This window comes from Copadichromis virginalis, linkage group LG16 (genome assembly GCF_057382275.1).
Source record: "Copadichromis virginalis isolate Kocher_CV1m ecotype Utaka linkage group LG16, C_Virginalis_male_GT1.1, whole genome shotgun sequence".
NCBI lineage: Eukaryota > Metazoa > Chordata > Actinopteri > Cichliformes > Cichlidae > Copadichromis > Copadichromis virginalis.
In genome coordinates, this window is record NC_140633.1 from 19,960,650 (window position 1) to 19,988,182 (window position 27,533).

The 27,533-nt window shown below is 39.8% G+C and overlaps 3 protein-coding genes across 4 annotated transcripts in view; 1 reads left to right on the plus strand and 2 right to left on the minus strand.

Annotated features, from left to right (window-relative positions):
• uxs1 (UDP-glucuronate decarboxylase 1) overlaps window positions 1-13,869 on the plus strand; it is a 35,502-nt gene extending 21,633 nt beyond the window's left edge. For both annotated transcript variants that reach the window (XM_085433633.1, XM_085433632.1), the window contains 9 exons: window positions 587-691; window positions 1,615-1,674; window positions 2,264-2,385; window positions 6,830-6,949; window positions 7,405-7,448; window positions 10,257-10,317; window positions 10,422-10,479; window positions 12,017-12,120; window positions 13,146-13,869. In XM_085433633.1, coding sequence (XP_085289759.1) covers window positions 587-691; window positions 1,615-1,674; window positions 2,264-2,385; window positions 6,830-6,949; window positions 7,405-7,448; window positions 10,257-10,317; window positions 10,422-10,479; window positions 12,017-12,120; window positions 13,146-13,277 — 806 coding nt within the window. In that variant the 3' untranslated portion in view covers window positions 13,278-13,869. The remainder of the gene's footprint in view (window positions 1-586; window positions 692-1,614; window positions 1,675-2,263; window positions 2,386-6,829; window positions 6,950-7,404; window positions 7,449-10,256; window positions 10,318-10,421; window positions 10,480-12,016; window positions 12,121-13,145) is intronic.
• Window positions 13,870-13,953: 84 nt separating this feature from the next.
• Window positions 13,954-18,991, minus strand: ecrg4a (ECRG4 augurin precursor a). The gene is made up of 4 exons (XM_085433634.1): window positions 18,758-18,991; window positions 15,606-15,647; window positions 15,311-15,480; window positions 13,954-14,542 (listed from the first exon to the last, which is right to left on the minus strand). Exons 1-4 carry the CDS (start codon window positions 18,825-18,827, stop codon window positions 14,393-14,395), a joined length of 432 nt encoding a protein of 143 aa, XP_085289760.1. The 5' UTR covers window positions 18,828-18,991; the 3' UTR covers window positions 13,954-14,392.
• A 6,272-nt stretch (window positions 18,992-25,263) lies between these two features.
• Window positions 25,264-26,585, minus strand: otos2 (otospiralin 2). Its single transcript, XM_085435128.1, has 3 exons — window positions 26,246-26,585; window positions 26,017-26,081; window positions 25,264-25,897 (listed from the first exon to the last, which is right to left on the minus strand). The coding sequence occupies exons 1-3, from the start codon at window positions 26,320-26,322 to the stop codon at window positions 25,677-25,679; spliced, it is 363 nt and encodes a 120-aa protein (XP_085291254.1). The 5' UTR covers window positions 26,323-26,585; the 3' UTR covers window positions 25,264-25,676.
• Between the last annotated feature and the right edge of the window lie 948 nt (window positions 26,586-27,533).

Here is a 27,533-nt window from a genome sequence, read left to right on the forward strand (position 1 = left end):
ACCTACTAATTTCTGATTACGTATGTTATTTATATTGTTCTAAACGCTTTTAAAAATCAGTTTTCTTCCATTTAAAATGTTTGACACATATAGATTTGCAACTCAACCTTGAAAGCCTCAAAGAACAACTGTTCTGGTTTGCAGTAGTACTGTTTTAAACCAAGCATTTCTTCAGAGCTAAAACTTGTTGTATTTGGAGTTCAGACTTACCTGCAGCTCCCAAAGTATAGATAGTTGTTTGTAGTCCATTGTTCTAATATGATATAGCACATATATCTGTTACTCTTAAGCCCTTCAGCTTGAATCTGCTGCATTATTACAGCTTTTTACCTCTCAGCCGTAAAAGGTTAAAGGGCTATTGTAGTCACCCACAGACACCCAAGTTTGTGAATGCGATAACTCAAGGACAAAGTGATGTAGGAGTTTTTTGCTTTTTGAGTTTAGTCTCCTCTCCTGCTCTTTTAAAGCCTAAGCTTCCTAAATTGATTATCAATAAAGGCTTTAAAAGTAAGGAAAAAATCCTCATATACAGATTTTATGAAAACAGGATTGATTTATTGATTATTGTTTCCCCTGCTCTTCACAGTGGACCAGATCTATCACCTGGCATCTCCAGCCTCTCCTCCTAACTACATGTACAACCCCATCAAAACACTGAAGACCAACACCATTGGCACACTTAACATGCTTGGTAAGTAAACTCAGTACTCAAGGATAGGGTTAAAAAGATTCACTAATTGCATCGCCTGTAAATCAGAATTGATGCAGCCTTTTTTTCTTTTATTTCTCCCTCCGTTTAACAATAAAATATTGTAAAATATTCTTCAGTCTTCAGTTAAGCCTGTATAAAAAATGTCTTTGTTGTCAAGTCAGACTGAAGAAGTAAAGGGAAAGAAATAGGATCCATTAGTCTCACTCATTAAATTGTCAGCTTTTTATCCAGCTGCTCCAGAAAAAAATGCCTGTCATATTATTTTGTCTGGGTGCTGTCAGAATGTTCAAACTTAGGTTCATTACTTAAGGATATATGATTCTGCGACCTATTCGATCCTTCATGAGAAGTCTGGTGAGGCTTTTTTTGTGTGCTAACAATAGTGATTAAGCTTTCAGATGTAAAATGCATTTTGAAACTCCATCAGTGGTACAGCTCTGAGAGAACCAAATAACTTTTCCTTTTCATTTTCCTGCTGGTCAGATAATAAGTACTGAGTCAGAATAGCAGGTATATCCTTAATAGTCCTGTCATTTTTGAAGGAGCCACCATGAAACATTTATATAATAGAAACCATTGTTGAACAAGTCAAGAGTCATCTTTGTTATTGTTATGGAAATCTATTCTATTATTATTATTTTTAAAAAGGCTAAGAAACTTTGTCATCCCCAAACTCAGAAAATTAAATGATACGTGGATACCAATATAACAAAAAGGACCAATGTACTGCTCTATGAGAATGATTCCAGACACTCTCCAGTTGTTATTGTCATTGTTTGAAGACAGGTTGCCTCCCACCAGATCACTTGTGCAGCCACCTCACGATCTAAAGTGGTTGCCCAGAGGTTCAGAGTGTTACCTGCTCAACCTACCATAACACTGTTGTTTTGTTTGTGTCCTAGGCCTGGCCAAGCGTGTGGGCGCAAGACTCCTGCTGGCTTCTACCTCTGAGGTTTATGGAGGTAAGAAAGATTTCTGAAGCCGGTTTTGTTTTCCACTGCCATTGTGAGCCTTTCGCACACCTGATGTTATTTACTGCTCATTCCTATGATCCATCCTGCATCTTTCACTAAAACGCAGTTTGGGTTTCAATCACAGCAAGAGCTCAAGATTGAACAAACCTGGGTGTTAGCTTATGTGTATGTGTGCGCTGTTATATTCATTCACACACGGCAACTACAGTTAATCAGATTTTGAGAGTCATAATTGATGAAGAGGTTTAAAAAATCCAAATGATTTCTTAAAATTTGTGCTTATTGTGAGGCTGAAGTATTGTACCATGTTTACTGTGAGATTCAGAAATGGCAAATGAGAGCTTTACCCTGAATGCTAATGAAGGTATGTCATTCAGCCTGTTCTTACAGGCCTTAATTATTTATTGCAAATGTTTCATCTTATCATCTAAGTGGTAAAATGCAGCTGTATCTTCTAGGCAGACATGGACGTGTCTGTGTGTGCACCAGTGAACAAGCAATTTTTTCTGTGTGGAGAAAGCTGAGCTGAAATTATGTGAAAACTGCTTGATCTGTTCCTGAAATAATTTTGTTTCAGATCCAGAGGTACACCCCCAAAATGAGGATTACTGGGGTCACGTGAACCCGATCGGTCCTCGAGCGTGCTACGATGAAGGGAAGCGTGTAGCGGAAACTATGTGTTATGCCTACATGAAGCAGGTATCCTCATCATTTAACATTTACTGTGCAATAACATTATCTATTCTTGATAATTATTATAAAATAAACCCTACAATTGTCTAAAAAACATTTAAATACAAATGAAAATCTGTACAATAATTGAATGTTTCTACTTAAACAGACACTTAATACTTTCTGGATGAGAGGACTAGAAATAACTATCCATGCAAGTGGTGAAAGGGTTTCTAAGATAAACAGGTTTCTAGCAATATATTTTTTTCATGTCTTGCTATGAGGCTGTTTTTAAGGCGATAGCTTCCCATCAGGCATGTCGACCTTGTGTTGAGACTTGTGTTTTATGATGAAAAATTCAGCAAAGCTCTTCATGATTTCAGTTATGTTAAGACAGATTGGTATTGACTTGATTGACAACAGCCTTTGATGATCAGATATGATTGACTTCTCTTGCCTTTCCTTCAGGCAGGTGTTATTTATTTATCTGCCTCGTCACCCGCGCCCCCCTCAGAGCCTCATTATTTTTTTTTCGCACTTACTGAGAGAATTCTTGGAAACGGCTGGCTTTCAGAATCAAATGTCAGCTGTTTATGCTGCGGGACGAGAATATCGCACATAACATCTGTTGCCCGGTCATGTAATCAAAACTCATTAACATTTAAAAAGTGATGAATGTGGGTTATGCAGCAGATGAAAAGGCATGTCTTACCTGCCTGTCGCCATAAAGAAATATTAAAGGGTGCGTGTGTACAAAAATTACAGAACAGTTTTTTCCAATCAAGTTATTTGATTGGACAATATGAAATTATGCTTAAAATGTCTCTTTACTTGGTTGTTATATTAATGATCATATGCATAACTGTGTTACATTGTAATACCTGTGAGGAGAAAAAGAAGCTAAAGTGTCATCACAGATTTTCAACAGCAGGGAGTACACGTTTCTTAAATTAAGCACAGACAGCCACTTCCTTATGGGAAGTGCCTGATGTGTTTTACATAAAGACAGTACTGTGCAAGTCTTGAACTACTTCTCATTTCTTTGTTTTTTGTCAGGAAAATTGGGAAATAGTTTATTGAAACGTGCAGCCATACATGGAAATATATGGGGCAAAAACAGAGTTTTTACAGTTGTACAAACTTGGAAGTCAATATTTGGTGTGACCACATTTATTCTTTAACACACTCTCTTAGGCAGATTTTCTGATAATTTCTTTAAGTAGTCTTCAGGAATAGTTCGAATGTTCTAGAAGAATAGTTTTTTTTAAGGATATTCAACACTCTTTTTTGGATGTTGGCTGGCTTTGGTTCAGTTCTCTGGCTTTGGTTCAGTTCTCTGCCAAAATGATCCCACACTACTTCAGTAATGTTGGAGTCTGGGTTCTGGGGAGGTCAGACTATGATTGTGCTCCACTGGCTGATTTTTCTATCCAACTATGTTTTTACTCCAGCAGCAGGGTGTTTGGGATCGTTGTGATGCTTAAAAAAACAACCCCAGCCAATCAGAAGCTTTCCAGATGATATTGGATTAAAATCCAAACTTTCCTGCGTTCATACTTCCATCAGGTGTGATAAAAACTTAAACTCCACTGGATGAATTGCAGAATGACAGAGTCTCCACCATGTTAGATACTCACTGTTGGAAGTCTAAGGAAGTGTCACTGTTGTACCTCGCTCCTCACGACCTCTGGTACATATTGACAGTGATTTGAATAAAAACCTAAAAATCTGGATTTGTCACAGAAACACAGATTTTTAGTCCAGTTCTTGTGTAATCTCAGCATTTTCTCTCAGTTATCCTTGGTGTCTTTACAGCTTTACAGATTAACTGAAGGGACAGATGCAAATTTTTCCCCAGTTTATTAGGACATGAATTTCTTTTAATCCGTTGCAGCTATATTTGGGGCGTGTCACTTCTTCTTTTGTCCTCAATTTGTCCAGTTTCATCACATTTTTAAGGGCACACTGCACACCATGTTGAGATAAGTTTTCAGCTAATAGTTCTTTAGGAAACACCTTGTGTGGTTTAGGCAACATGCTGTTAGTAACAAAGTGGCTAAACATACAATTTGATTTTTTTCTTTGCTGAGTACTCTGTTGTGTATAGACAACACTGCTTCATGCCTTGGTTAAGGGTTAACAGACGAAATTCCTCTGAAAATGGTCAGGTGCAAGAACTGGACTGAAATTGAGTGAAAAAGCAGCCAGTGTCCAAAGAAAAACTTTGCAAAACCTCAAGACCAATTAAAAAAAAAAAATGAAACAAAATATAAAGAAATGAGGTGTGACTCAAGACTTTTGCACAGTACTGTATACTACTGTACAGCCTGTAGTGGAGCACAACTTCCTGTTTCTTCATTAGTATCTGAAATCATGCTGAAAAGTTGGAGACTGTTAGAAATGATGGAGTGCAATATGTCCTCCTCCCCAATATTATCAGATTTATGCTTCAACATATGAAAGTGAATAAAATTATTCAGCTGGAGCTTCACTTGAAATATTTTTGAAGTGACTGGCTAAGCAGTGTGTACAACCTGTAGAAAATGTTCAGCATGAAATATGAATGAAACATGAGGAGTGGGGGATTAAAAGGTTCTGGAAATGGACCTTTTAAACATGGAAAACTGTGCCGAATTTAGATTTGGCGGGTTTCCTGTTTAGCATCATGTTGTCATGCACCTCAGGCTCTTTTCAGTGCGTCTGATTTTTTTTTTTTTTTTTTTTTTTAATATTTTTTATGTTCACTCTAAAAATGTAGCTATGTCCCCTGAAGCTGGGTCTCCTGTGGTGTGTAAAAATGGCAATCCCTTAATCAAATTTTCTTTTTTCATGAAGTGGGCAAATTTGCATGGAGTCTCATCTGGATCAGTCCAGGTTGAGAGAGAAAATTATGTTGGTGTGCCGAAAATAGTCTCCAGGCTCACTGGCACTCAGCACAGTTCTGTGAATTTTCTTACTCTGACACCTCAGGGGGCCAAACAAAACTCTGCATTAACAGCTTGACACTGGGCTTGAACCGCCTTTAGGTTTGAACACTCTGACCTTTTCAAGTGTCTTTGATTTAGCTTGGAGATCCAGCTCTTAACACCAGTCATGATCCATTACTAAATGTAGGTCAGTTTGAAACCCAAGTTGATGTTTTCTTTCATCTGCAGAGATTAGGCAAATTAAAATCAGGTGTTTTTCATTTTTATAGGCCCCATTCCCAGAACTTTTTGATCACACTCTTTTATTTATATAGAAGAGGGTGATTATATAGATGTATATGTATATAGTTGTAGCTTACATGCATACCAATGCTTACATTAAGACTTTTGTGTTCACTGGTTAAGTGATCTTTCAATATTTGCAGTTATGCAGTCACAGTGTGTCTAAGACCGCATTAGCTTAATGCTAATTTGCAGGTTTTTCAACGTCAGAGTTTAGAGGTTCCAGGTATTTTGTCTGAACTTGTCAGTCTTCTTCGTCTGAACACTGGAGTCATTTTTCACTCTGTTTAATGGTGGAACAGCCTCATCCTGGCACTAATGATTTATCCTACGGGGCAAGTATTCAGTGTTTCATCTGCAATTCGGCACGTATTGGTACATATTTATAAATCTCTAATTATTATGTTTTTAGAATTGCATCCTGTGCTTTGATTCATATTTATTTATTCATATTTATTTATTCATATTTATTTATTCATATTTATTTTTTTCTTCTTTTTATCCAAGAAGTTATATTATGGGTGGTGTTCCTAAAGGTATCCCACAGGTAATGTAGCTGCAAGTAATTTAAATTTAGTCAGTCTGGCTCATGATCAGAACATAGAATCACAGATATCCAGGGCTACCGTTTCTTAAAAATGGCATATTCCTGAGAGTCCTGTCAACTCTGTTCATGGTTCTTATTTATTGTCTATTGTCGTAAGTGTACTAATTTCCTCTTAGACTGTTTTCACCAACATCTTCGGTGAGGTGCATGGACTGAGAGTAGTGGAGGAAAAGTAACCCTGCTGAGTGTGTAGAAGTTTACCATTATTTACGGGACGGGGTTACATGAGCACACACGCACAGCCCTTTCGAGACCTCTTCATCATGTTGTCCTCATTGTGTCCTTGATCCTCACCACACTGAATATATTTGCAGGATGTGCCTGTTGAATTTCATGTTCCACATTTTCAAGAGAGCAATTTCCATAATTTTCATGTTTTTATTCATATTACACGACCAAAGACGATTCCACGTAGCATCTGAAGTAGTTTGTGGTGGTGCATGAGAGTGACTTAAGAAGGTCCATGGATTTAAAATAAGGAAGAACTTTCTCACTCTGGGATCAAGCAGAGTATCTATCCTCTACTTGGCCTCGATTATTTACTGATTTTTGACAAGTGGAGGTGATTATGTATGTGAGGATTGAGTATTGAGATCCTTAAAAAGTATTCAGACACCTCAGAGTTAACAAGTTCTCGGTTCTCCTTTGCTTACAGGAGGGTGTAGAGGTGAGAGTGGCAAGAATCTTCAACACGTTCGGCTCCCGTATGCACATGAACGACGGACGGGTTGTCAGTAACTTCATCCTTCAGGCTCTTCAAGGAGAACCTCTCACTGTATGCATTTTAAGTTTTTTACTTGCTCGGCTTTCACCTCATTTGTATGTGCTGCAAGTATCGAGGCACATCGGGATCATTTTAAAGCACATTGGATTAGTCCCACATGGAAGATGGTTTAATATTCATATTACATATAATTTTCTTTAACTGAAAATTAAAGGATGGGGTTTTATTATTTCAAATCTAGATCCTGACCTATTTAACATAATTTCTTTGACATCGTAAAAGTGGTTTAAAAGCATTACATTGAAACCAAATATGGATGCAGTAGAGAGAAATGTAAGGAATGGGAGCAGGGGAATAACATGCATCCAGAGGTCCAAAGGGGACTCTGCTTCTGAGGGTATTTACACAGGGTAACACATGCTAACCTTGGCCTTGACTTTGACATTTTACAATGTCAGCTTGCTCATCACTCAAGGATAGCCTGTTTATTTTATTTCTTCTTCTAGGTTTACGGTACCGGCTCCCAGACAAGAGCCTTTCAGTATGTAAGGTAAGTTTACTAAATTAAACCCATTATATTCATCCCTGAAATGCACAATTTTTCTCATCGATCTCCATTGTCTCATTATCTTAAACAACTCTTAAGCCACACCCCCTTTTATTTTTATTTTCGCTCCAAAGAGCCAAACTTTCCTTCCATTTTTTGAAGTAATCTTGAGCAATAGCTCTCAAGGCTTTCTGAAGATCATACAAAGTTTTTTTTTTTAGACATTTGTTGCTTTTTCACTCGTTTTCAGTCCAGTTCTTGTGTTTTCAGCTTTATTTAGTAAGACGCTCAGCACTGACCTATGAATCAATCATGTATAACAAGGCACCTGATTCAAAGGATGATCCTGTGTCTTAGCAGAAAAATAATTTTAAATTGCATATTGAAGCACTTTGTTATGGTCACATAATTTGCATTTCTTTAGTTGAGTCTACGAAAAATAATAATAAAGATAACATAGTTTGACATTCATAAAATAGTATTTTTACAAGAGCTTTTAGCTGAAAACTTATTCAGTTTCCTCAAATATATTACGAATACACTGCTTGTCGAAATATGTCAAGTGGCAGGCCTAAAGTAAACTATCTACAACAAACGAACAGTATCTGAAAGTCAAGTTTTTAAGAGACCAGAAAAAGTCTAGCAGAGGCCTGACACACGATCGTTGCCACTGTAAATCTTGTGTATGTTTGGAAGAGGTCAACAGTGAGTGTGTACAGCCATCTGTAAAACACAGTGGAGACTCATTTCAGCCAGTGGTGTTTGAAGTCTGAGAAGTACAGTCAGATTTTGAGACACCATTCATACCACCTAAAAAGCTGCTGATTGGCAACACCTTCATTTTTCAGCATGACTCGAAACACACTGATAATGCAGTAAAAGCATTTTCAGACGAAAACCCCGTTTTCAAATCTCGCCAGGGTAGCCCAAGGCTGTCAGTCGTGGATTAGCCTCCCCAAAGATCCAACCTCGACATTATTGAAGCGGAGAACAGAGCAAAAGGCAGCCAACATTCAAAGAAGAGCTTTGAATGTCCTTGAAGCTGCCTGGAGAACTATTCCTGAAGACTACATAAAGAAATTAAAGAAAGCCATCAAAGAGAGTTTAGACTATGTTAAATTAATTAGTTAATACCAAATATTATGACTTGTTAGTAATGTAAAAACCCTGTTTTGTTTTTTTTGTTTTTTTACCTTATCTACTCTATTTCCATTTATATTTGGTTATTCTTTACTGAACATTTCTTTATAAATGAAATGAGGTGTGGCTCAAGACTTTTGCACAGTATTGTGTGTCACCTGTTTCAAATACTATAACAAAAAAATACGAATAATGACAAATAACTTTTAATATGAAATATTAAGCAGTCTCTGTACACACACATATGCCAATGTAAACCAGAGTGAGGCTTTTGTTCATGGTGGCATTAAACTGTATGAAAGATATGTTTGTGGGTAGAGTTTTACACTTTTGTAGATTTTAATATAAAGTAAAGAAGCGTGGTGTAAGTTCAAAGAGTATTTACTGGTTTCATTTCGTCAGACTGAGCAACAGGGATCAGAGGCACAGAGCATTTGAAGCTCTCGTATCTGATCGTAGCATTTACCTGATGCCCTGTATGACTTTCGTGTTGTGTAAACAGTCTTTGGGTAGCTTTTCTTGAAGTTGACCCTCCAGAAAAAAATGTATTTCATAACTAACACCTAAAGCTAATCAGATCTAAACTTTCACACCAAGCAATTAAAGATGCACACTGGAGAATTTCATGATTTCAGTTCTAAAATGTTTTATTAAAAGTTTTTACAGAATTTACAAACAGCATTCATTCATGCATTCAATTTTGCATTGAAGTTTCTTTGTGAGCGATCAAAAGGAAAACAAATAGTTGGATTTCTAAGTGAAAGTAAATCCTTGGAAATTAACAGCAAATGTACCATAAAGTGTTTATGTAAACGGTAACTGTGTCAATAAATAAAGTAATATGATGAGAAAAGGAATGAACTCAAGTTTTAGATTTTTCAAAGGAAGAAACATTGGGTGAAAAGCCGTAATAAATATGGTTGAAGTTATAAAGAAAATTTGCAGAATTATTTATAAATAATGTAATAAATAATGAACAATTTGGGGAGCAGCACTAAAAGATTCATTGGTGTGAAGAAGTTCACATCAAGTTTCTGCCGGCGCAGGTCTAGGACTCCTCTTTGGCTGTTGGTATGAATTGTGCCTCAGTTCGGGAAGTGGACAAATAAACTTTGTGTATCTCGTTAGAATAAGTTGAGATCTGGGGTGAGGTTCAAACATGCTGCTTTGTCTATTTCATCGTAGATTTTCTTAACTGCTTATCCAGCTCAGCTGTTTAAGAGGCAGGGTACATCCTGAATACGGCCATCACACAGCTGCTCCATCAGAGTTAATTAAATATAACATATTATTAAATGTAATAGAAACAAAAATCACAATTAAGTTCCCTTAACTGTCCCTGTGTTTATTTTTGATATCAGATTGTTAACCTGCTAAATTCTAAATTAACTTTTCCAGAGTTGGACAGTCTTATCTCAGTGTGCACTTGCCTGCCAGTGTTGAGGTCTAATTATGTTGTGTGTGTGTGTGTGTGTGTGTGTGTGTGTGTGTGTGTGTGTGTGTTAGGGAGAGTGAGAGTGAGAGTGAAACAAGTGTCAGTCAGGGTATGCTGATACACTTGCATAGATGCCACGTGGAGTATACACGGTGTTCTGATTAAAGAAATCTGTGCATGTTCATAAAGTGTCCTTCATATTAAAAATAGAGCGTGCTCCTGTCTGTGTTTTCCAGTGATCTGGTGAATGGCCTTGTCTTGCTGATGAACAGCAACATCAGCAGTCCAGTCAATCTGGTGAGTTCATAATATGTGGCTGCGTTTCATAAATTGAAAGGCAAATTGATTCTGTGTGTCTGACACTTGCTGACTCTGATGTAATGGATTAATTTGTTTTTCAGGGAAACCCAGAAGAGCACACTATATTGGAGTTTGCTCGCCTCATTAAAAGTCTTGTTGGTAAGTCTTGTGCGGCCTGTACCAGCTCATGCCTCGTCATCGTTTTATCCTGGTGGTATAAGGTCGCCCTCACAGGGAGGAAGTCGGCAGGACATTTAAAAGCAGGATCACTTTCTTGTTTGGAGCAAATCACAGCTAACCATAAATGCAACCAAAATAGCGTCAGCTGCAATGGGGATGTCAGCGGGCCTCAGCATGAAGTATGCTAATGAGAACATGCCTGAGGCAGAGAACCATGAAAGATTGCTCGGTCATAACCAGAATCCAAGAATGTGATAAGTTGATGGATGTAAGGTGTATTCCAGTGGATTGGTGACAGGTGAAGGTTCACAAGCTTTAAATGGGCTGCAAAAAGTGACCTCATGTGACAAAATAACCAAAAGAAGTGACAATATGTCAGATGATACAGTGTTGTGTATATCATGTGTTGATCAGTGTTACTCAGTGTTCATCTGGACGTAGCGTTTTTCAGTGGGAGAAACATTCAGTGTTACTTATTTGTGGTAGTAGAGGCTCCAGTCTGCAGAGCAGTTCTAAGACAACGATAAGTCATGAGAGTTATACCTGCTGATTTCTTTTCTTTTTTTAAACGTGTGTATACGTGCAAGGAAGGTTTGTTTAAAAGTGTGTCTTGGGAAGTCTGGCAGCATCTTATGCCCACAGAGTGTATGATAAAAGATGAACCTTTGGGGTCTGAATAGTGAGGTGGAAGTGCCCTAAACCTGCACTCTTTCCTGTGACCAACAGGGGGCATTTCCTTTGTTGGCACCAAAAAAATCTATCTATATGTTGAAAATAGATATATTAAAAAAATGTGAAAAGGAGTGTTGATGTCTGCTTTATTACCTCAGTAAACTGTTTATGGATTTTAAATTAAATTTTGTAAATTGTGGTGCCCAGCAGAGTGAAAAAGACGCTTGTGTTATCGAGTTCTCACATAGGAGGAGGGATGACTCCTTAAGTACACACTTTAAATTTAAATCTAAGTCCTGCACTGCAGAAACACCAAGAAGGAGGTGTTTCATTGTTTTGCAGTGGTAAACAAATAAGTCTAGAAGTTTCATTTTAGTTTTTTGATGATATTGGAAAAGTGTAAACTCAGTTGCAGCCACCAAATCTCTGAGTGATGGAAAAACAGACCACAGTGTGAAATGTTTGTCATCATGTGAAACACACTCTGTATTGAATGAATAGTTGTGATTGGTCCAGCACTATCAAAACCAGGCGTAACCTCGGGGGTGTCAAGGGTTATTTAAGGTGGAATTTCTTTTTTTGTCTTTGTGGTCTCTGCAAAGAGATGCATGTTTGTTTGTTTGGTTGGTATGTTTTACTGGTATAGTGTCTTACATTACCAGTCACTATAGTGTGACATCATATTGCAGTCTCTGACTTACTTTCATAGTAAACAGCCAGGGCCAAACCTGGCACTGAATGTAGTTCCCTAAAAGTAAAACAGTCCCTTCAGTTGGCTCTGTGAAGAATAATAACATCCTCCTCCCTGCTGTCCTTTAAAACACTACCATGTACACACACGCAGTGAGCCAAAGCCAGATCCAGTTTCTTCCTGAGGCCCAGGATGACCCACAGAGGAGAAGACCCGACATCCGCAAAGCCAAGATGATGCTTGGCTGGGAACCGGTGGTACGTGTGACGCACGCCGAGATTATTCTGAGATATTTGTAGTGCACACATGCTGTCTTCCACCATCAGTATACTTGACGTCCTGAAGTTTTTAATAGTGACTGAGCTGAGTGTTAAAAATGTTACATAATTTAAAGTTTATTTACACATGAGACTGTTATACATAGACTTGCGATTAAGTGTAAAAGAAACTCTTTGCAGTCCTGTGAAAACAAAGTACTGTGTCGATAGGAATTAGCAGGGTAAATACCAGCTGGATGCTGCTAATCTTTATAAAAGCAGAAGTTTGGGGAGTTATGCCACGGGGAAAAAATCAGTGATGAGCTTAGCCAAGCAGCTATTCCTCCCATCAGTTTGGCACATTTCAGACTCTAGAGTTAACAGGTCTCAGTTAGCATGTTCAGTTCAATTCAGTTTTATTTATATATCGCCAAAACACAACAACAGCTACCTCCAGGTGTTTGATATTGTAAGGTAAAGACCCACAATAATACATAAAAATCAGAGAAAACCCCCTATGAGCACATACCTAGGTAACAATGGGAAGGAAAAACTCTTTAACGGGAAGAAACCTCCAGCAGAATTGGGCTCAGGGAGAGGCGGCCATCTGTCGCAACCGGTTGGGGGTGAAGGGAGGGAATATTAAAGTTAAAGGCAGCACAGTTTGAAACAGGAAAAAAAGAGCTTATAGATGATAGCTACATTCAATATCATCCAGTATCAATCTCACTGTTACCTCTTTAACCTCCTGAGGGAAAAATAAATGAATTCATCCAAAACATCAAAGGCCAGTCACACCGTGACTTCATAATATTTACAATTATTCCTATGAATTCAACACCTTAACTCGGAAAGAGAAGTGCAGGCTGTGAATATATATGACAGGGGGCTGTATTAGCCGGACTGTCAGTGATGTGAGATGCTAAATGATCGGTTAAGGGAAGGTATTCGACTCCGAGGTGTCGAATACCTCCTGTTCCTCCTGGTAGTATGTCAGCGTTTGATGTGTTGTCTTGTGTTGACAGGTGCCCCTGGAGGAAGGCTTAAACAAAACAATTCAGTACTTCAGCAGAGAGCTGGAGCACCAGGCTAACAACCAGTACATCCCCAAACCTAAAGCTGCCCGCATGAAGAAAGGAAGACCCAGACACAACTGAGCCTTACTGTTCCACCTCAACACAAAGATCTTAAGACTCCTTAAAGTGCAGCTTTGTGAAATACACTGCTGATTGCTGCACTCTGGGAAATGGAGTCTTTTTTTTTTTTGACAAGCAGAGACATCCTACTCTTAAAACGTATTTTACAGACTGTTGGCCTGCACTGGACCTACGATTTTAGTGTCAGTAAGGCCGCCTTACTGCAGCTTGTGTGACAGACGAGCCAGAATCAGAGGCAACAAACTGAAGGCAAGAAACTTGCCTCAATCTACTTTCTTTTGTGAATTTATGCTTTTGCTATTTAAATCGCCGACATGAGAATTCTGCAAATAGCTTGCACTGTGCATCTGTGCTTTGTGTTTACTTTGTGTTTTGTCTGTAGAAACAAGCTGTCTGAATTTGGTTTTTTTCACTGGATGTTTTGTCCTTCGATCAGTGGCGTGCCGGCACCCTGTTGGCTGTCCATGCAGCGCACCGCAGGGCTGGGATAAACCTAGAAAGACTGTTACAGATTTGCTTTTCACAACATCTTCCGTGTTTGTTGATTAATTATTTCGGGTGAAGATGCTATTTTAATAAAATATTTCAAATACTTTGCGTTTGATGTTGATGGTTAAAGACACTCACCTACTGTTGAGTCAGATTTAAGAAAAAAAACATGGCAGAGCCAAAGAAGTACAGAGCTACGTCTTTATTTACAGGTAAAGGCAGAGAGGAAACCAGCTGTAGTTGTCGGGCAGGTGGATGTCTATGAATAAAAATTATTTTAGAATTAGTATGTAGAAAGAGAGAAAATTATCATGAGAAATATATAAAGAAGGGGGTCAAAGGATGATTTTCAAGGGGCTACACTACACAAAAGACAGAATACCTGTGAAGTACTTGAACAGGTGTGAGACTAAAGAGATAGAAGGCGACTAACTGAAAGATCCAAAACCTTTGGTGCTTGTATTCTCAATGCAGTGAGTGCATAAATCTGCTCATAATGCAAATGATTCCTTTTAGTACACCTAATTTAAAGTTGGAGTGAGGGTATGTCTCCTGGGAATGAATGCTGCTTAATGTACCACACTCTGATGGGACTGATATGCACCCAGATGTGTGCGTGTCTGTGGTTAATAGTAGTCGTAGTTAACATTAGCGCCGTGTCTGTAAGAAGAAGGATCTCGCGGGGCAATGGGAGCGTTTTCATCATAGTGGTGCTGACGGCCGGGGTCGTTGGCACGCGCGTGGTCCCTCCAGTACGCCATGTCGGCCTCCAGCCTCTGGTGAGACAAAAACACCACGGATGTCACTTGTTAATAAACTCAATAGAAGTCTGAAGCCAGCAGACGCACAGGGTGCTGATAAGATGACCACCAAGACTGTCAGCAGGCATAGCTGTGGCAAACAGACCTGCATGAAAGGCAAACGCTGAAAAGGCCGATGCTATGACAGCTTTGGCCTTTTAAAGGAAGCAACAGCAAATGGCATTAGCACAAGGTGTCAACATGGCGCTGTTGGAGAAATACTGCTGTAGCGGGGTGAAACACATGCTGTCAGCTGTCAGAAATGGCAGCGGGGAGCTACTTTGTGCACTCGGCTCTCCTTTTTCTGCGTTCCCTTCGCTCCTTAGGGTCCCCGGTGAGTTCTACACGAGAGCCGCTGACCTGGAAGAAAGCTGAATCTGGCGCTGTAAGTGGGTTTCTGCTTGTGCGTGAGAGAGAGGAAATTCATGTTGTCGCGTGTTCAGCCCTGCACCTGTACTTATCTGTTCATGATTTGGCCTTTTGAGGAATGTTTCAAGCATCGTTCAGCCATCAGACCAGTGTTTAACCGAAAATGTTTGTCTTAAAAACAAATGAGATGAATGAAAGGTCTCAACTTTTTGTACTCTCTGTGTATGTGTTTGTGTTACTCTCATACAGTTATTTTTAAGTGTTCCTCTTGGTTTTACTCGCCTAATCCGACATTACTGAATAGTTGTAATGGTATTTTACTATAACATAAAGTTAGTCTTAAAGTTGACCTCTCTCAGAAGAAACATAACTCACCTGCTCATCATATCCCATGTACATAAACTGCATGATCCACTGCTGTACGTCCGGTCTGCTGCGATCCCAAAGGTTCCTCTTGGTTCTGCTCAGTTTTGCCAGGAACTCTTTGGCTTTGGAAGAAGGAACTGCAACTGAGGACCGTGATGCTGCAGTACCAGTTCCTGCCACTGGATGGAGGCACAACAGGGGGTGGGGGGTAAGAAAGGCATGGTATTTTGAAAAATACTTAATGTTGTTGAGTTTTCTATCAGCCGCACAAAGACAATGTTAGGTACGTGTTTAAGGATGTTACCATCTCGCTTCAAGATCTTGTGTAAGTGGCCGTCGCTGGATACTGTAAAGGAGAGTCAACAGAGACATAATGAGCTGCAGTACAAATGCTTTTCTTCGTGGCAGGTATGTTAGACTGGTGATAAATAATAAAAACAACTAACTCAGATATAATTAATCTTTAAAACAGCCACACATTTTAACCAGTCAGCTTAAGGTGTCTGTTTCTTTCTGATGCCATCTTCACAAAATTATAAATACTATTCATTTATACACACTCACTGGATGATTTGTTAGCTACACCAAACTTTGCCTTCATAACAGCCTTCATTCTTAATGACACAGATTCAAAAACATTCCTAATTTTTTGACATGACCGAATGACACAGTTGCTGCAAATTTGCCAGCTACATAGCCATGATCCCGCTCCACCACATCCCAAAGATTCTCTATTAAATTGAGATCTGGTGAGTGTAGAGACCATTTGAGTGCAGTGAACTCAAACATACAGAAGAGCATGGTTATTTTAAGTGGTTACTTGTTGCTGTTGCTTTCCTAGCAGCTTGAAGCAGTCTGGCCATTCTCTGGCTGCTGACCTCAACGAGACATTTTCATGCAGAGAACTGCTGGTAACTAGATAATGTATCTTTTCTTTGTTCATTCTCTGTAAATCGTACAGATGCCGATCAGCAGTAACACTTAGACCAGACTATCAGTCACTAACAACTGCTCTGCATTCAAAGTCACTCACATCACTTTCTTCCTCATTGTGATGCACAGTTTGAACTTCAGCAGATCGTCTTGACCGCATCTACTTGTCTAAATATACTGAGTTGCTGCAATGTGATTGGCTGATTAGATATTTGAGTTAGCAAGCAGTTGAACATGCGTGCCTGACAAAGTGGCTGGTGAGCATCTGTCCGCATTTCTTTATGTTGTTTGCAGTGCAGCAGTTTTTCTGGTTGGCATCAGTAGTTTTACACCCTTCACTTGTGCTTACTCAGCCGGCAAGTTGCCAACTCGCATCCAAAGAAAGCAGCTTCTGGCAAATTTGCATGTAAATAAATGTGCTGCGGTCACTTCCTAGATCTCTTCTGGCACACTGTTGACCCAATGTTTGGAGCACTCGTGTCCAAGAGTTCACCAAACCAATCTAGTCAGATGACGTTTTACTGCACTGTATTGAGCCCCGTGCATTTGGGTGATGTTTCTGTAACTTAGTCTTTTGTTTGTTTCGGAACATTTAAACAGAAAACTGAGCTCAACACCGGAAGATGCACAGAAATACAGCCGTACAGGCATTTCAGTGGCATAATTCGAGATAAAGTTGGAGAGAAGTAGATTTATTCAGAATGTTCTCAGTACTGCAGCAGCTTGGCCTTCATAATGTACTATTAGTCATTATTTCCACAGCTCTGCAGTGGTGTAATTATTCTTTTCTCTAACCATCATCATTAGAAATGTGTCCACTTCCTGACATCTTTAATAGTGCATCAATCTGCTGACGTTCAAGGTCCCTAGATGATTTATCCTACTGGCTCATTTACTGACCTACTCTGTAGTTCCAGCAACTAATCAAATGATCAAAATCCAGCTTTGGTTGTTTGAGTACCTACAAGAGTCCTGACAGCAACTTCATCCTTGGTTTAACCTTTTTGCCTTGCAGATGTTATCATGCTAACATGATAAACTGTGATTCATTCTCAGAGAGGAATGGGCAAACTGCTTCAACTTGGTAGGAATATAATGGTAACTAAAATAACCAATTACAACAAAGGCATGACTGAGAGCGTCTCTGAATGCTGTTGAACCTTGAAGCAGATGGTGTACAGCAGTAAAAGCTTACTTCAAATACCACTCCTGTCAGCTAAGAACAGGAAACTGAGGCTACAGTTTGTACAGGCTCATCAAGACTAGACAGTGGAAGACTGAAAAAATGTTTCCTGGTCTCACGAGTCTCTATTTCTGCTGTGACACTGGGGTGGTCTGATTAAAATATGCCTTGCTGACAATGTCCATGTGTGTGACCACAGTTTACCATCTTATGATGGCTATGGAATAACACACAAATCATCTCGAACTGGTTTCTTGAACATGGCAATGAGTTCACTGTACTCAAATGACCTCCACAGTCACCAGACCTTAATCCAACAGAGCACCTTTGGGGTGTGCCGGAACAGGCGATTCCTGTCATGGATGCACACCTGACAAATCTGCAGCAACCGTGTGATCTGTGAATGAAGTGTATTTTAGCATGAAAAAATTAGCATTGCACTGTACCTAGCAACCTCACAGAGCTGCTTGCATGAGCCTCTGTAAGCAAAGCTATCTGTTGAATACGTTGATCAGTTTTTAAAGTCTGATTGTGCGATACCAGGGCATGGTGGCTGTACAGCAGGATGCTAAAACCCATCAGTCCTAAAACTATGCGTGATGCATGTCCGGAAACATCGTTTGCTGTAGAAACCACATGGTTTGCAGGCTGGTGCTTCAGACCATGAAGTTTGAGGAAAACCATAAATAAGCAGAAGCACATTCCCTTTTTTTCAGAATGACTTTAATAGTGTTTTCCTCAGCTATTTACCTTCACATTACTGTTTCATATCATAGTTAGGGCCATTTAAGTGTTGGATATCTTGTTAGATCACTGCGTATTAGTTAACTTTGTCTTATTCTTCAGACTTAAACAAACTTTAATTTTAAAACAGATCCTTTTCAGATTCAAAGATGCAGGGATTGTTTCACTCTTGTTTTATTTAAAGAAAAGCTCTTTATGAGGCATGTGTTTGTAGGCTTTTCAACAGAAGATTATTGAAGCAGATGTGAAGCACATGTGAGTTTGCTCAGATGGATTTTTCATTTAAAGTGACTTTAAATCCTGTCTATGTGGAACCTTCTTACAAAATAGAATGAACTGAAAACAAAGACGACTTTGCAGGTTTCTAAAATGCATTTCAGAAGGGATCAATTGCACTTTAAGTTTGTGGAATATAGTAAAATGATCCTTTTTTTCTTAACAAATGTAAAGAAATGCATCTTTTTAACTAGTGCCAGTGCAGTTAAAAAGAAAAAAAAGCAGCTGCAGAAATAAGACCTAATGGTATTGGAAACACTCGAGTCAGTAAAAGATGTAAACTTAGAAGAAGCCAAAGAAAAACAAAAGATTTTGCTTACCTCTAAGAGCTAATAATGTCAGCAGTACAGCCAACCCCATTACCCTCAAATAGAAATGCTGGGATGCCATGTTGTACCCACTCACTCTTTCCAGATCTCCTTAAAGGCAGCAACTGTGCAAAAGCATTTGCACAACCATAAGAATGGGCGGAAACCCCGACTTTCCAAGTGGAAACTGGCCTGTGGAATGGTTTCACCTCCTTGCCTTCAGAAACACGACTGCGCCTGGGAGGGTTTTTTTCTCCCCCTTAAGTGAATTTTCATGTGTGTACCAGATACTTTTCCATCTCAGTGTGTGAGCAGCGGGGTTTGTGGGAATGCAGTTTGTCATGTGGGTTTATTCTGTGGAAAAAAACATTCCAGATTTTGAGCCTTTGCAAAGTGAAGTTGGTTAACTTCAGCTGCACCGATATGTTTTTATTTAACAAGAAATGTTGCTACACTTTCTAAAGGGATTCAAACTGTGCAGCTTTAAATCTTTCTGCATTTTTAATGCATATTTCTAGCAGCAATTTCCCTTCAAAAATGCACTAAAATACCTGAGCAGGAACCCAGAAAGTGGAGAGAGCTGCTTGAGTTTTATTTCGGCAACAAGTCTGTGACCAGCAGTGAGAATCTCTTTGCTCTTGTGTAAACCTTCTAATCTTTTGCAACTACCTGAAGGACAGAGTGACGCTGTGAGTCTCAAGAATGTATAAAAAGCAACATTCAGGTGAAGAGAAGGTGAAATGACTGAGTGGCTGCAGCTTGAATTATCTTCCCTCTTCCATATTTTAAATTCACCAGCTGAAAGTGGAGACTTTCAATACAGCCACATTACATCAAATCAGTTTACACGTATACTGGCACCTTTCAGCCAAGCGGTATCTTACTCTATAAAACCTTTTTGATGTGAAACATATTTGCATGTTAATGAATTCTATTTAATTCTACAGGGAGTGCAGAATTATTAGGCAAATGAGTATTTTGTCCACATCATCCTCTTCATGCATGTTGTCTTACTCCAAGCTGTATAGGCTCGAAAGCCTACTACCAATGAAGCATATTAGGTGATGTGCATCTCTGTAATGAGAAGGGGTGTGGTCTAATGACATCAACACCCTATATCAGGTGTGCATAATTATTAGGCAACGTCCTTTCCTTTGGCAAAATGGGTCAAAAGAAGGACTTGACAGGCTCAGAAAAGTCACAAATAGTGAGATATCTTGCAGAGGGATGCAGCAGTCTCAAAATTGCAAAGCTTCTGAAGCGTGATCATCGAACAATCAAGCGTTTCATTCAAAATAGTCAACAGGGTCGCAAGAAGCGTGTGGAAAAACCAAGGCACAAAATAACTGCCCATGAACTGAGAAAAGTCAAGCGTGCAGCTGCCAAGATGCCACTTGCCACCAGTTTGGCCATATTTCAGAGCTGCAACATCACTGGAGTGCCCAAAAGCACAAGGTGTGCAATACTCAGAGACATGGCCAAGGTAAGAAAGGCTGAAAGACGACCACCACTGAACAAGACACACAAGCTGAAACGTCAAGACTGGGCCAAGAAATATCTCAAGACGGATTTTTCTAAGGTTTTATGGACTGATGAAATGAGAGTGAGTCTTGATGGGCCAGATGGATGGGCCCGTGGCTGGATTGGTAAAGGGCAGAGAGCTCCAGTCCGACTCAGACGCCAGCAAGGTGGAGGTGGAGTACTGGTTTGGGCTGGTATCATCAAAGATGAGCTTGTGGGGCCTTTTCGGGTTGAGGATGGAGTCAAGCTCAACTCCCAGTCCTACTGCCAGTTTCTGGAAGACACCTTCTTCAAGCAGTGGTACAGGAAGAAGTCTGCATCCTTCAAGAAAAACATGATTTTCATGCAGGACAATGCTCCATCACACGCGTCCAAGTACTCCACAGCGTGGCTGGCAAGAAAGGGTATAAAAGAAGAAAAACTAATGACATGGCCTCCTTGTTCACCTGATCTGAACCCCATTGAGAACCTGTGGTCCATCATCAAATGTGAGATTTACAAGGAGGGAAAACAGTACACCTCTCTGAACAGTGTCTGGGAGGCTGTGGTTGCTGCTGCACGCAATGTTGATGGTGAACAGATCAAAACACTGACAGAATCCATGGATGGCAGGCTTTTGCAAAGAAAGGTGGCTATATTGGTCGCTGATTTGTTTTTGTTTTGTTTTTGAATGTCAGAAATGTATATTTGTGAATGTGGAGATGTTATATTGGTTTCACTGGTAAAAATCAATAATTGAAATGGGTATATATTTGTTTTTTGTTAAGTTGCCTAATAATTATACACAGTAATAGTCACCTGCACACACAGATATCCCCCTAAAATAGCTAAAACTAAAAACAAACTAAAAACTACTTCCAAAAACATTCAGCTTTGATATTAATGAGTTTTTTGGGTTCATTGAGAACATGGTTGTTGTTCAATAATAAAATTATTCCTCAAAAATACAACTTGCCTAATAATTCTGCACTCCCTGTATATACAATAAATTCTGGATTTCTCCTCTTAAAGACGTTGTAGTTCTGCCTTTCAGACAGTTTTTCCTCAATTTGATGTGGGAGTAATCTCTGATACAGAAGTCTGAGTACAGAAGCCCCGCTCACCTGTTATTCAAAACTTCAGATTGAAAAAAGTAGCCAATCAGGAGACGGTTACCTAAAGCTAAAGTTGGCTGTGCCAAGCCTCAGTATAAGGCAAATATGATGGATTTGTAGTCTGGATCCCGCAAAGCTTCTCTGTAAAGTCCAAGAATAAAAATATGGAGTATTTAAAAACCTTCAGCTGCTGGAGTCACTGTTGTTATTCGCCTACCTCAGGGGCTTTAGTTCATCTGTTGTTGTGTGAATTACCTGGAGTGGTTGTAATACAGGTTTTCTAGCTTTTGTGTTTGTTTGTCACGCGGCTGACTGAACATGCACATTACTGTTTCTGCTGCTGCCTCCGTGCTCCACACAGCAGATTTACAGTTGTGGTCAGATGTTTGTGTCAACTCATCACTGGCATGAAAGTCATGGTAGTTTGGGGGCTTTTAATTACTTCTTTGAACGGTTCATTTTCCAGGGTGGAATGATTGTACAGCAGACATCTTTAATGACTTTAAGAAATAAGAACTGAGTGAGCATGTTATGTGGTATAATTTTCTAACTGAACACAGGGTCAAGGCTTGTGTATATGTGAGCTCAAATCTTTTAATAAATGGTGCTGAGGGTTCTCCAGGTCCAAGGCCTATTAACTTTTTGTTTGTGGTCATGACTGACTACAACTGGTAGTTTGTCTTTGCCAGCATAAAAAGGACTCATTGATCAAAATTCGAAAAACAGGAAAGTCCGAAGAACTCAGTGCAAATGTAAGAAGGAGAATTTTAGATTTACACAAGGGAGCGTGTGAATTATAGAAAATCCAAAACTTATGCACCAAATTCTTTTTTCTTTCTAGTCCTTGGAAAAAGCTTGAAAACAGCTCACAGTCTCAGATAAGTAACTCGTGGCAGTTGTCACTGTGTTTGTCACCAGAATGAAAACAAACAAACACTTTTAGAAGACTCATTTAGAAATTCAAATTTGACTTGGCTTCGGTTTGTCATATAATGAACGTGTGTGGGACTGTGTTTGGTTTGGAACAACAAACAGCCTTCGCGTCTCTCAAGGGTAGAGCTGGAATGCAGGAAACCAGAAGCTGGCTGATGACTGTGCAGCTTTCGCCGTGAGGTTTGAAAAGAACGGATAAGACTCGAGTAAACAAAAGACAGAAAGAGGCGAGATACGGAAGGTCAAAAAATTATTAAAACGGAGGAAAAGCGTGAGTATGAATATGTGCAGAAAGGGTTTTTTGTATTTTCTTCACTCAAGCTCTTACAGAAATGGCTTTATAAAACAAGCACTGCTGCAGCTGTGTGCTCTTCAGACACAGACACAATTCAGCTCCTTGCTGATCAGACCAACAAAAAAAAAAAAAAAGAGCAAGAAGTTGAAAGAGAAATGCCTCCACTCTCAATTGAGGCTTGTCTATAGAAATGATTGCACAGGAGTCTGTCTTAATCACTTCATGCACCGAGTCCTTGGGCAGGAAGGAAAACAAAACCAAATAAAGATGCTTGTGAAGTTCTTTCTGTACCTGAGCTTCAAAATAGTTTTGTCTGAAAGCACCTCGTCTCTGAGAACAATGTGAAACAGTTACAGTTTTAAACTCTGCACATAAAATGTTCACAGTAAAGGCAGTAAGACTGTGAGATATGAAGGTCTGAGAAGGAGAGAATCCTGCAGAAAATGTTTACATAGTTGTTGCACAGACTGTCCTGTAATTATGAAAGTGTTTTGTGTGAACTGCAGATTTATTAATCGTGCAATCTGTCATTTAATTGTTAATTTGTTAGTTAATTACAATAGGAAAAGCTCTAAAACCTATGAAAATGCACAAAATGCACAAAAAATGTAAATCTATGCACTCCCTCACAAGTCCAGTGGGCCGGATTCGACTTGATTCAGGCCCTTGGGCCTTATGTTTGAAACCTATTTTAGAGCCTTTGTGTTATATTTTGCTCTGTGGACCACTGTAACTCTGACACACTGGAACAAGGGAGGAAAAACAGAAAAGTGGAAAAAGATGAAGGGCTGAAATTATGTTTCTGACAGAATGAAGAACTTCACAGCCACGAAACCTTCATCTGGCATCTGTTTGATCCTGCCCAGTTAAAGAACAGCAAAGGTTTGGGATATGACTGGCACAGGGACTCCAATTCAGACACAAAGCTTTCAAAAAAAACTTGACACAAAACTTGCATTTGCTCACAGAACCTTGAAATGAGCATCTCTGCATCAGAGCATAACTGGGAAAAGATAAAGTCAAAGAGGTAATCCTCTCATACTGTATATGCCAAAGTGCCTGCTGGTAGTTCAGGAAATTAGGAGCAGGAGCATCATAAGATCTGAAAAATACACTGAACTTTGGACTGAAACACAATTTCCTCTTGTCGGTCCTTCACTCTTGCCCTCCGCACTTGTCTTTGCTCCCTCCTCACCCCTTCTCACACTTGATTTGACAGTCTGTGTGTTATGACCCGAGGCTGACACAGACATCCAAAATGTCTCTGAAAGGTAACACAAACCGGTCACTGGAAAAAAAAAAAAAAAGAGGTGCCAAAGTAAATATCAGACTAAACTGAAAGGCCCTTTTATACAAAACACACCTTATTTCAGAGAACGCTTTCCCTTTCTTTGACCCTCTGAAAGTGCTATAATGCTTTTCCTTATTTTTTAATTTTATATATACATTCGTAAGATTCTCTCTCTCTCTCTAGATACAACCTCAGATCAACCACAAAGCGTGCCATATTACATCACATCACTATTTATCTAAAAAAAACAAACAAAGCTAAAATGAAGATCTGCTGTTGAAAAAAATAAGTAAACCCTTCCTATTTCCATGGGAATTATGAGTGGTAAATATCAGCCAGGTGCTGCCTGTCAAATGCGCTTGATTCATGTACCATCAGTGAGCGTGAGTGCCTCTGTAAAAGCAGAGGTTCTGGCAGTTTGTTGGTTGTGAGCCTTCAGGTGTGCATGAACACAACACCAAAGAGGAAAAACGTGAGCAATGATCTTAAAGAAGAGAAGAGAGAGCGACGTGTCAGACTCTACAGGTCTCCGCTAGAGTGAAGTTCAGACGGTGCGATTAGAAACAGATTGAACAAGTATGGCAAATGCAGCCACCTGCTGAATTTGGTACCACAGCGGTGGTTACTGTGGTGATTGTTACATGTTTTGCAGGCACAGGACCTGGGCACCTTGCAGTCATTGACTCAACCATGAAACAGGAGCAAATCTACAAAAGAATGGCAGAAAAAGAAAAGGATCAACATGTTTCAATGGCCAAGCCAAAGCACAGACCTCTACATGACTGATGTGCTGCGGTAGGACTTAGCAGAGCTGTGGATAAATGAATGCCTGCAAACCTCAATGAACCTTTTAAAGAAAACTGGGCCAAAATTCCTCAGCAATGTGAGAGACTGATAAACTCACAGAGGAAATAGTTACTTCAAATTACTGTTGCTAAAGCTGGTTCTGCAAGCTACTGAATTATGGAGCATATTTAGGTTTTCGCAGGACTTGCATCCATTTTGCCTTCATGATTCTTCATGGCACAGATTCAAAACACAGAGCAAGGTGCTGGAAACTGTCCTCGGAGACTTTGATCTCATGACAGCGTCACATCCTTACACTTCCACAGTGTGAGTCTCCTGTTCCACGACACCCCAGAGGTGCTCTGTTGGAGTGAAGCAACTGCACAGTCAGCAGTCTCCACCTCTCACTGTGTTTTTGCATCTACTGAGCTAAACTGTCAGCACGTACAAAATATACTCAAACCAGCAAAAAGTAAAAGTGCTCATTTAGCACTAAAATAGTTCCTGTGACTGATAATGTGATGTTATTGGAGTGATTTGGTTTTCAGGTACTTTACATACAGTTTGAGTGATTTACTCCACGGCACAAATGGGAAGAGAAGGAAGCACAAACAAAGCTGTGCTGCTGCAATTTGCTCTAAATTTATTTCACTCTTTGTGCTTTATTTTTAATGACTGCAGCGTATCCCAGGTGTCAGTGAGCAAGAGGTGGGATAACCTCGACCATGTGCCAGTGTAATACAGACAGAGTAAAGAAGCTAAAGTACGATGCTCCAAGTTTATATCTACTTATATAATTCCACATTATATCTCCCTGCTGTAAACATGTTTAGATAAAATGCATATTGACATTGTTTTGGTTTTTTTGCAATGTTTAAAGCATGTAAGAAACTCTAATAACAATGATTATCATCATATGTGATGATTTTTTCCAGTAAACATCTAAACAGGTAATACAGGTAACTTCTTCCTGTACTAACATCTTTCAGTTTTCCATCTGTACCCTTCATCTCACTCCTCAGCCTCAGTCTCAGGCTCGGGACGGTCATAGCCCAGCTCGCTGCTGATGGGGAAGTGAGCCCAGAAGGTGCGAGCCAAGTCCAGCATCCCATTATCGGCCGCCTGGGCTCGCAGCTCCTCCAACCATCCGAAAAAGTCAGATGACCACAGGCCCCAGTACGGCACGCTTCGCTTCTCCCTCTCCTCCCTCCTGCCAGCCGCCTCGCTCCCCTCTGAAAGCAGACGGCAGTGTGAGCGCACATTTCACACCTCGTCTCTCATCTCAGAATATCTACGAGTCACAATAGCAGGTCCACTGATGTGTAATGCATTATACGAGCTGCAGACACACCTGCAGGAGGCAGGAAGCTCAGCAGCAGAAGAAAGAGCAGCACTGACACGTACGGAGCATGCATGCTGAGAGACAAAACACAAAAGACGTCTCATGAATGCCATCTCAAAAGCAGGTACAATTTCCACGGGATTATTGCATATTGTTTAAGAAATATTCACATCACAGCCGACTGCGCGTGTCTATAAAGAAGAGAAATGTTGTCGTGTGTGGATCCATGTTGTCTTACCTGACCAGCAGAGAATTCAGCTTTAGTCCTGTCCTCTGTCCTTCTTCCTCAGACTGATCTGAGCACGATGACTGCATCTCGGTTTAAAGGTGAGAAAAAGGCAGACATGTTTGCTTTTCACATTTTGCCTCCCTTCTTACCTCTCATGGTCCTTTGCCAAAATCCTCTAATGTCAGATGGGTAAAAGATTCCTGTGTAAACGGGACTGTCAAGAAAACATTAGCAATTATAGATTTGGATGAGGATGTTCTAATATCTGATGGAGCCGATTAAAGAATGAATGACTGTAATATAACCAGACTGTCACAACCATCAGCAGTTAAGTGTGACATCTGTGGCCTTGATTTTCTTTCAAGTCAAAAAGAAGTGAGAAAAGCAGCGAGAGGAGAGGAATGAAAGCACATTAAAAAAAGACATACACACACACCAGGTGGTTTTCACACCTGCTATTCAGACAGTCTACACCAGCATTGAGCCAAAGGGCATAAAGTCAGTTGGCAGGTTTTGCACCCTCAAGTCTTCTTCTCCCCTGTGAAATCTGCTTCATTCATTCATGACTGAATCCACGCCGTGGATCAGAGGAGCAGCGCTCTGATAGAGAAGACGCTGCACAAAACTTCAAGTGATCTTTAGAGGATGAGTGAATGTTATTGACTTACTGAGAGCAAATCCGGTGAAAAGACCAAAACAAACAATAGCTCTCGAAACTTTGACTTCCCTGCACCTCTCCTTTCTGCTTAAATCTTTAAAGGTACCTCAGGCATGTAGTTTTACTTTTTAAACAGGCTCAGTTAATCCCCAAAGGATGAAAGCCTGAATGAATAATGGTTTTATCTAACCTTTGTTTAACCAGCGAGCGGAGCAGTAAATTGTAATTACCACAAGCTTAATTAAATTTCTGTTAGAAACTGAAGGTTTATTATGAGCAACCTTTAATAAAGCTTTTTTCTGCAGTCGCACTTGGTTGGATTATAAAATTATTGTGAAAACGTGCAACGAGTTTGCAGTCTCATTGTCTTCCAAGCAATTATTTTAAAAGCAAAGACGAGTTTGAAGACTTGAAGTCAGTCGGCATCTTTAAAACGACTTTGGTGAATCAAGATGACACAAAATCAACGACAGGAGCTGAATGCAGCCGAGCTGGCAATTGCATGTAATCTGATTGGGATGCTGTCTCGATTAACTGTGATAAAAGACAGAAACTGTGAACCTGCTGCCATCCATCCATCACTCCAGCTTCCCTAATCTCGCTAACTGCACGTCTTTGGACTGTGAGAGGAAGCATGCA